The sequence below is a fragment of the Penaeus monodon genome, chromosome 41 (assembly GCF_015228065.2).
Source record: "Penaeus monodon isolate SGIC_2016 chromosome 41, NSTDA_Pmon_1, whole genome shotgun sequence".
NCBI classification, from domain to species: Eukaryota; Metazoa; Arthropoda; class Malacostraca; order Decapoda; family Penaeidae; genus Penaeus; species Penaeus monodon.
The window spans coordinates 31,035,977-31,045,976 of record NC_051426.1 but is presented as its reverse complement, the minus strand read 5'-3'; the positions used below and the strand labels follow the sequence as shown (position 1 = coordinate 31,045,976).

General features: G+C 38.5%; 2 protein-coding genes across 2 annotated transcripts; both read right to left on the bottom strand.

Annotated features, from left to right (window-relative positions):
• Positions 1-1,205: 1,205 nt before the first annotated feature.
• On the bottom strand, positions 1,206-8,124 carry LOC119598560 (serine/threonine-protein kinase PAK mbt-like). The gene is made up of 8 exons (XM_037948198.1): positions 7,732-8,124; positions 6,752-7,255; positions 6,102-6,413; positions 5,829-5,957; positions 5,491-5,709; positions 5,259-5,360; positions 4,333-4,593; positions 1,206-4,185 (listed from the first exon to the last, which is right to left on the bottom strand). The coding sequence occupies exons 1-8, from the start codon at positions 7,891-7,893 to the stop codon at positions 4,024-4,026; spliced, it is 1,851 nt and encodes a 616-aa protein (XP_037804126.1). The 5' UTR covers positions 7,894-8,124; the 3' UTR covers positions 1,206-4,023.
• Positions 7,919-8,254, bottom strand: LOC119598487 (phospholipid scramblase 1-like). Its single transcript, XM_037948114.1, has one exon. It carries the CDS (start codon positions 8,252-8,254, stop codon positions 7,919-7,921), a length of 336 nt encoding a protein of 111 aa, XP_037804042.1.
• Between the last annotated feature and the right edge of the window lie 1,746 nt (positions 8,255-10,000).

The window sequence follows — 10,000 nt, the reverse complement described above, 5'->3', positions numbered from 1 at the left end:
AGAAAAAAAAAAAATTTACTTACTTAATACAAACTAGCTGTGTAACCAATATTCAATATTCACAAGTATCAACAGGTCTACAAAAAGCTTGATGAGAAATGCATCTTAGGAAGACAGGAATCTAACCTGGGAAAGTTCTGGGAAGAAATACCTTTATTTTTGGAACACCGTTTTTCTTCTCTGAAAGGTCCAGATGTTACGTACTAAAGTTCAACCCCAAGTATTTGGTGCATTATTTGTGATTAAATTCATTGGAATGTAATTTTCTTATTCTAACCTTCTCGCAATATATTCAATATCAAAATATACTTTAGAGTAAAGGACATGGCATTTGAGATAATGTTTTACTCTTCTCAAATTTCTTCTTCGGATATGAAAAGTAGCCGCATATATTGCCATACTTCAAGAACGTTTGTAAATTATTTCAACCTTTTCAAATTGGGACATTAAGAACCTACTAAACTTTTAGCTACTGAGTAATTGTTTGGAAAATTGTACAACAAATTTTTTGTCTTCATTACCTCTATATAACTACCAAAAAAAGAAATTCTACCTGAAAAGATAATTCAGGTTACTGCTTACTGTTTTCTTAACTCAGTTATACCAATGTTTATTTTCAATGTGGGAACAGATATTAAAAAATTATTCCCTAGAAAAGGGTAATTCCTATATGCAGTATGGAAATAGTGTTCACATATATGTACATCCATACATCTTTCATAATATACACGCAGTTATATAGGCAGTATCTCATAAATACATCCACAGATATGATGTACACGCACACATGCACACATATACCTGTGTATACATGTGCATATAACCACACAACACATGCACAAACACACACACACACACACACACACAAACAAACAAACAAACACACACACACACACACACACACACACACACACACACACACACACACACACACACACACACACACACACACACACACACACACACCTGTGTACATAATATGCACACATATACACACCATCCTATTTAAATACATACATACCTATTTCTAGATTCATGCACATCATAAGTTGAACACATTTCAGCACCTAAAATCTGAAGCCCTGTATAAATTCTCTAATCAACATGTGGAAAACACTGAATTGAAACTTGGGGAGGGGGGGAGGGGGGGGGATAAATGCAAAATCTAAACTGACGGGAAGGCAGGAAAAAAAAAAAGAAAGGAAAAAAATTAACCATACGGAAGTGTGTATTCTGTAATGAGCAATAACATAATGATTTTAAGAAAAACACAAACGTCTCCAAGGCCTGAGCTTATGGCATATATATATATATCTTTTTACTGTCTGTTCACAGAAGAGGGGGATATACAAGCTAATACTAAATGGGAATGAAAGATTAGCATACACGTGGCATATTCCAACAACACAGTATGAGAGTAATTATGTACAGTGTGACTTGGCTGCAATATACATTGTGACCTATTAAGGGCTAAAACAAAGTGATCCCTTCTATTTCAGAGTAATTACAATGCACCTTAATGCTCAGTAAAAGACCCCTAAAACAACAAAAATAAATAAATGAAGATAGGTATGATAAATAAAATAAAATAGAAGACTCATTACCTAAAAAGTTCTACAGCTCAGCCAAATAATTATGCATGAAGCTGCCTCAGTTTGAGCATGAAATTTTTCTGTTCATATTACTACTGCTCCTTTCTTTTCCTTGATACTTTTACTTTAAAACAGACAAGAGTTATTCTTATCTAATACTTAGTGATTATTATCATTACGATTAGAGAGTGACAACTCTCTAAAAAGCATTTTTGTTCATATGAAGCATATATATTTTTTTTTATGCTCACCATCATAAAAGTAAGAAAAAAAATTATGTTAAAAATACCAATACATTAAATACACAGTTCTGACATTTGATAATAAAAAAGACATAAAAATAGATACATCACTAAAATAAATATTTTAGCGTGCAATACTGTAAAATTATGTGTATAGAACCCTCCCTTACAAAACAATAATTTCCTCTGAGCATTTTTTCAACTGTCTATAAACAGCATATATCTGCCACTCCAAATATTAGCAATGTGCACACAACATACAACATTCAAGGCATCAGTATGGACGGGATGACTGAATATGCGGACATTCACTGGAGACAAAGCATTGGGGACGGAAGCAAAGTTACAGAGGACGGCACACCACACTAATGATCATTGTACACGTATTATACACTCTACATTTATGTTACAGGTACATTATACACTTGCAATTACTAGTCTCTATAAACATTTTTTAACAATCAAAGTTTACATGTTTACATGTAAAAAATAACAAAGCACATAAATTTGCTAAATTTGCAAGTCACATCATCAACTTCTAAGTGACCTCTGGGGCGAGTCCTGGTTCAGGAGTGAATCAGCTACTCGTAATTGTGGTTCTTACAACCGTCTCCAGCTTTGCCATGGCAGGCACACTCCTAAGGCACGAAAATCAATTTTGAGTGGCTCCTTAACATATTCAAGAAAAATTAAAAGTAAAATATGGAGTCATTTCATATCTTCTGTATCTGCATTAAAAGATAGTGATAATCATAATAAACAAAAAAGTAACAATATAAAATTACATTTGACAAGAAACAATATTCCTATGAGAAAGATTATCAACAGCTTGCGGGAACAGCAAAGAGGTCTTAATTCATGCCTGAAGTTACTGTTAATGGCTCAGTAATTCATTAATGATGTCACAAACAATTCAATCAGATACATTATCAGTGAAAATGAATGGTTCCATTAGTGTCTGAAACAAACTTTACATCCTTAAAATATGGTGAATTAGAAAGAAAGCCTTTGTAAAATTACAAGTGGGAAATAATGCTGTCTTTTACGGCAATGAATCTGTACATAAATTACAAATTAACTACTGAAGAAGGGCCATTTATGTCATGACTTTAGGATTCTCTTACTACCCCTCAAAGCTGTTTCTGGTCAACATTATATTAAAACAGCAGTAATTACACTGCCTATGTGATGGAATGAGCTGTACAAGTATTAAATGCTAGTTACAAATGATAAAATCAACAAGGCATGTACAGATATATTTACAAAAATGAAACAAAAAAATAATGGCAAGAATTTCTTACACTGTCAGATACAATGTCATTCAAAATTACAATCTATCTACATGCTCCCTGTTACTGCTTCAAAAGACTTAAACTGAAGCACAAGACAGAGAAAAAAACAAGTCATATGTACTGGAATGGTCTCTTTCAGCCCAGATTATTTCAATTAGGGCACTTTAGTTTTTTATCATTGGAACTCATAGCTGCCCAGCATATACATGTGTGTGGGCCTGAAAGGGGCTTATATGGCAGATCATACGTACAACTACAAAACTTAACTAGTGGTGGGCAACATTCCTTTGCTTATTAGTATGCCCACCACATCTGTCTACATTCAGCAATTACTAAAAGCCTCTTTGGTGATATGAAATATTCGTATTTATAAAGTAAATATATATCTATACAAAAATACAGCTTGGTTACAAATCCCTTAGGAACAATGTGTAGGGCTGGAATACATAGTTTTCTGAAGATGCTTTTCACTCCATATGTAATATGTGTACACCGTTAAGCTGCCAATGTGGACACACCTTGCATACAGCTGCTAGTGCTGAGTCACCATTTCATGTCATATTTCATGAAGAGTAAAAAAAGGCATAGCATACTGCTTGATTCCTAAAATATATGAAGCAGTACTTAACGAGTCTTAATAAAATTTCCTTGAGTATTCTTGCTGTCATCACAAAAATAGAACTTATAAGTTATATCTGCCAGCTGCACCTGTCACATTCCAGATCATCACAGTGCAGTTTCAACATTTTTACGACGTTTGGTAATTACGACGTGGGTTTCCCATTTTTAAGCATATAAGGCAGTTTTAAGCATCCAGAATTACCAAGTAAGTTCTTGCTAAGGCACATACCTATCAAAACAATTATTACCATCTTCAAATGCATAAGAATTAAGAGCTCAACATGGAGAATGTCTGAACGACCTCATCAGTGGCACAAGGAGGGAGGGAGGACCAGCCTGACGAAGGAATGGGTGTTGGAGGAGCTCAAATGCAGTGGCTCTCTGACCAGGATCACGAACCAGCATCTTTTCCAGGAATCCTTGTAACCGTGGTGATATCTAAGGGTAGTTAAGATTATTGTATCATTATACACTTCCTAAAATAACAAAATATATCAATGCTACCCCAGATAGTGACATATTCAAGCCATGAATAAAAATGGTAGAAAATCAAACAACTGAATCAAGAACACTGGCTCCACAAACCTTATGAGAGTTCTTTAGTTTGGGCGGTGGCATGTCCCTTATACGTCTCATTGCTTGCAAGGGGGGTTCGTTGAAGAATGGAGGCTCACCATCAACCATCTCAATCACCATGATGCCAAGTGACCAAATGTCTACTTCTGGGCCATAGGGCAGCCGTGATATAACCTCTGGTGCCATCCAGTATGGTGTGCCCACTAAAGACTTACGCTTTGGCAGCTCCTGGGACACTTGAGCACAGAAGCCAAAGTCTGAGAGTTTCACCTGCAATCACACATGTGCATAAGACTTAAGGGTATTTAAATAATAGTGTACATATGCAATTAAACCTCCTTTCCAAGGAATAATGATTTCCTTCTCACTAATTAATAAAATATAGTATATGTCTCTTGACACTATTTGACTTGCTTCTCTACAAATACAAACATTCTAGAGAGGACTGAAGATAAATAATAAAAATAATTTCACATTAACACTACTATTCACAAATAAGATGACATCTTATCTTTCAAAAAACTTAGTCCAATTATCATTTACATCTATTAATTATAACAGAACTGTTTAAATATAAAGTCTCAATACCTCTTTGCTACATTTCTAATCCCCTTGGGATACAGTATTGTACACTGACAATACAAACTGCACTGCAGGCCATTTTCTGCATGTCAGGATTGTGATGCAAATTTATAATAGATAAGTATCCTATACAAATCCATATTCAATGGGGCAGAACTGTGAGTATACATATTCAGGTAGTGAGTACAACAGGGTACTCAAGATATTTAAAGCTACTGTATAGCATTTTTACATACTATCAATTCTATTCTGAGTCATTGCCTTTTATATTTGTAATCATCTTTGATGTTCTTATTTGTTATCCTATCTTTTTCCTGAAAATGAATTGATATATCAAATGCTTTGCTACTCACCCTGCCATCACTTGCAAGCAAAATAGAGTCACTCTTTATGTCACGGTGGATGACTCCTTGTGAATGGAGGTAAGCCAATGCTTTCAGGCACTGTCTGCAAACCTGAAAAAGAGAAAGAAGGAAAAAAAAAAAAATTAGTACTTACATACACTTTTCCAACATACTATATATACTGAAACCAGTCATCATTAAAAGTGGTGAGACAGGAATGGAAAGGCAGCAGAAACATTACCGTTGCAATCTGTTCTTCATCCATTCTCGCATGAGTGACTATGTCTGTAAGTGCTCCCCCTTCAAGGAACTCCATCACCACCCACAGTTCATCCTCCACCAAGAAGGAGTCATACATTTCGACAATGTTTGGGTGGTGGTAGTCCCTCATGATGACCACCTCATTGAAGAGCAGTTCACGACGCTGCTGCTTCCGCAGATCCATCTTCTTCACTGCAACCTATGAATAATAATAAGACTGTCAATCATATGGTAATAAATTTTTCTATAATCTATATACTGTAATGAAGAATTGATTTTCCAAAGACGAAACTTATAGAGGTTATCTTACACACATACCTGATTGCCAGTTTCTCTCTCACTGGCTATGCAAACAATGCCTGTTGATCCTTCACCAATCTTAATGAAATTATCCAAGTTGTATCTGGGATCTCCTGGGCTCACAACCATCTGAAGAGCTGCTCGGAACTGGAAAAAAATAAATAAATAAATAAAAAATAAATAAATAAAAAATAAATTCTTAAATCTCTCTCTCTAATGATTAAAATTTGCAGTACAAGAAATGTAATAAAAATACACATCATAATAATTTTCAGTGCAAAATCATCTTACCTGCTCATGTGATAATCTCTGCTGATCATGTGGTTTGTTTGACTGGTGATGCTGAACCGAGTTCCCTTGGGTGGAGAATCCTGGCGGAGACTTCCCAGGTTGTGTGGTTGTATTGTTGTTGACTTGGGCACTACCACTTCCTGCACTACCCCCTTCTTTGCCATCACCGCTGGCTTTGCGGTCTCGTAACTTTACCTGAGGCGGAGCTTGTGTGGTCGATTGAGGGTCAAATCGGTTTCCATTGTGATCTTGTTGTACATTGGGGGATCCTTTGTTGGGGGGAGAAATCTGTTCTGGTGCTGGAGCTGGTGGCTGTGTGGTGGGTCAGAGCAAGGCTTTGTTACATGAAAGAAAACAGCGTCCTCTATGAAGCATACAAACCAAGAATATCACACACTAATTCATACTTTGATGAATGAGACATTTTTTCTGTTCACTGACAAAGGTCAAGCTATGGATTAGCTAGCTAAGTTAATTACAGTAGCTATCTTTATAAAGCAAAATATGAATTAAAAAATCATTACCACTGAAGTCAAGTTAATGCACTTAAAGACTGTTCCAAACCATTAACATCAACTGCTTTTGTAATTTACAAAATCTCTTTTGGGTTAAAGAGATAAACAAAGAGAAAGAATGAAATAAAACATTACCTTTGCATACATCTGCCCATGAGGTGGGACCTGGTGTGGCTGCTGTGGCAACTTTTGCACCCCATGTGGTGGAGGTGGTGGGGGTAACTGCTGCTGTTGATGCTGCTCATGTTGCTGCTGTGGTGGATGCTGCTGTTGATGCTGTTGCTGCTGCTGTTGCTGTTGTTGATGCTGGGACTGTTGCTGTTGCTGCTGAAGATGTAGCTGATGAAGGTGGCTCTGAGAGCTGTGGTGAGGAGGAGCACCGTGAGGAGACTGGTGAGGGGGTGGCAGCGGCTGAGGTCCACGGTGGTACGGCCGCTGTGCAGGTGGAGACTGGTGGGGATGCTGGCCTGGGTGGTGGTTGGGCTGGTGTGGGTGCTGGCTGGGGTGCGGGTAGGGGCCTGAGTGGGGGTGGTGGGGAGGGTGTTGGCCAGGGTGAGCATGGGGGGGATAGTGGGGTCCATTTGGGTGGCCAGGTGGGCCTCCTGCCTCTGGCGGTAGCTGCGCAGGGGGACGGCCACCCTGAAATTTTGACAATGAATTTGTAAAATCATATATCAAATGGAAATAATTGAATTTGTAAAAACATATATCAAATGAAAATAATTCTGGGACTAAAAAGTATGGTACATCTTCTCTAATTTATTACATATGTAAATATAAATTTGGTCAAGTCTCCAAACTTTTTTTCCCTCCATGCAAAATGTGATTCAGGTTGTTCAAAAGACCATTTTCTTTAATTCTATAAACAAGAGATGAGTCATGAAATTTGCCGAAGCCTCCAAATCAGTTGAAACAATGCATAGGATTGCATCAGTAAGACATACCAGAACAATATATATAATTGACATAATGGTCAAGAAATAAAATTCAGTGAATAGCAAAAGTCCTCTCTTGGCCCAAACTGTATGTTTTTGAAAACACTGCAATTTTCTACAAATCTCCCCTGAAATGTGGCAAATTAAAGAACAATATTTTTCTTTTTTCTTTTATCTCACCTGAGGATGAGGTGGGTGTCCATTATGAAGACTCTGGTGATGGGGAGGAGGGGGAGTTGGCCCATGCTGGCCACTACTGCCAGCTGAGCCAGCAGACGAGGGGCCTGAGGGTGTTCTGATCCCCATGTCGGGGCGTCCCACACCCCACCCCTCCCTGCGCATGTCGGGATGGTGTGGAGCTCTTGGATCACGGGGATCCCATCTCTCCTCCCCATTGACAGGGTGGCCGTGTGGGCCATGGGGCGGCCCATGAGGTGGGCCACCATGAGGGGGACCATGCTGACCTGAGTGGGGAGGGCCATGGCCCTGCTGTGGCCGCAGGTGGGGAGGGTAGCCAGGTGAGCCCTTGGGGGGCTGCGTGGGGCTTATGGGGTGGTGAGCAGGGCCCCGGGGGCCCTTTTCGGGGACCGGGGGTGCCCTTTTGGGTGGCCTGGGGGTGGCCTTGGTAAGCCCTGGGGGGTTTGGATGAGGCATATGGGGCCTGGGGTTTGGGGGGAGGGCCGGGTAGGGCATGAGGGGCCATTTTGGGGGAGGCCACCCAAAAACCTCCCCCTCATGGAGTGTCGGAGGGAGATTGTAGCCGCCCCATTGCTCTGGCCGCCGTAGTCTTGGGGGACTGGAGGATCGGAGGGAGTTGGACCTTGCGACACTGGAGGTCTTGGGGAGGTTCGATGAGCTGCTGCTGCTGTTATTGTTGTTGTTGTTGTTACTGTTGTTGCTATTGCCTCGATCTCCTCTCATGGTGGTCTGCTTTGAAGACCAAACAAATTAGGATATTTAGCATTCTCATTTGAATTTAAAATATATATATAATTTTTTTTGAGGGGAAAAATTGAAAGACTGTAAATCCTAAGAAAAGAATGCAGCAATTATATTGTCATTAATTTTGCTGACTAACTGGCCTAAAACTGCTTAATGTAGCTTTATCATAATATTCTCACACATAAGAAACGTGGTGTACATAAGTGTATTTTTCTGGCACAGGATTGAAAAGAATCTGTAAAAATCAAAAATATGTGCCCTAAAAATTCCCAATAAAATGAAAAAAATCTTTAAATTCTCCTAGCCACAGGACTTTAAAATAAATAAAATTAGATCTAGTTTTATCACAGAGCATTTTGTGTACCATTATTTAAAATTTTATCACAGTTAGTGCCCCTACTCACAATAAAAAAAAAGCTTAACCCTTTCCCTGAGGGTGGATGTAGTAATCCCATGGCATGGGGGGGACCATTGCCGGGGGCAGTACGCCATCCATAGGTTGTATGGACATGCCATGAGGTTTTTTTTTTTTTTGTTAAAATCACGGCAGAAGATTATTTTTCTCCCATAAAAAAGTGATTAAGTGGGTTTTTAACACTTTCCTTTATTACCATGCTAAAAAAAAGAAAAAAGAAAAAAAAAGGAAAAAAAGAAAGAAAAAAAAAAAAAATGCAAAAAACCACGATTAAACTCCATGATGCCGCACCTGCTTATTTTTTTCTGACATAGACCGAAAAGTCAATATGGGTTATTAAAAAACAAAAATCCCCTTCAGTTAAATTTTTATAGGAATTGGCAAGTAAGACTTTAGAAAATAATGAAAACTGAAAAAAAAATATCTTGGGAGATACAAAGAAAGGGCATGGGATGCTGTATTTGGCATGAGTGGTCGCACATGCTAGGGCGACAATATAAGCCCCCGGCAGCGAGGCCCGGGCCACTATGAATACTACCCGTGGGAAAAGGGTTAAGCAAGATAAAGCTGGTCACCCTATTACTTTACAGCAGAATGTGGGATCAATTCACTAAAATGCAAACAAAACAACAAAGGAAAGTCTGGGAATATACACAATAATACTTAAGGCCATCTTGCTTCTTCAGGGAAAAATGGCATTCAGCATAGTGTATTTTCCAACTCTTCCATATGTTGTATAGTCTTAAAAATAGCCCAGCCCACAGCATCACAGTTTCAAAAAGAAGAAGAAGAAGAAGAAGAAGAAGAAGAAATAGAAGAAGAAGAAGAAGAAGAAGAAGTTCTTGGTACACACACATACTCCAAGTCCTCTGACTTCCACAACTTACCTGTGGATTTTTAAATTGGAAATCAGCCAGGTTAAGGAGAGAAAAACCAAAACTTAATCTGCTTAAAGGGAAATCATCCCTCTCAAAGGTGTTGGTGGCCCTGCAAAACCAACAGTTTAAAAACCCAAAATAAATGAAAAAATTTTAAGGGAAGGGATTGGAAAATACTTAACTTATATTTTTTACACTGCTACACCAGAGCAAA

Excerpts from the sequence above, each read along its gene's own strand:
- LOC119598560 (XM_037948198.1), bottom strand. The coding sequence starts at position 7,893 with ATGCGCAGGGAGGGGTGGGGTGTGGGACGCCCCGACATGGGGATCAGA. Across the intron at positions 5,710-5,828 it reads AGAGAGAAACTGGCAATCAG|GTTGCAGTGAAGAAGATGGA; the intron begins GTATGTGTGTAA and ends TATTATTCATAG. Across the intron at positions 4,594-5,258 it reads TGCTTGCAAGTGATGGCAGG|GTGAAACTCTCAGACTTTGG; the intron begins GTGAGTAGCAAA and ends GTGTGATTGCAG.
- LOC119598487 (XM_037948114.1), bottom strand. The coding sequence starts at position 8,254 with ATGGCCCCTCATGCCCTACCCGGCCCTCCCCCCAAACCCCAGGCCCCA.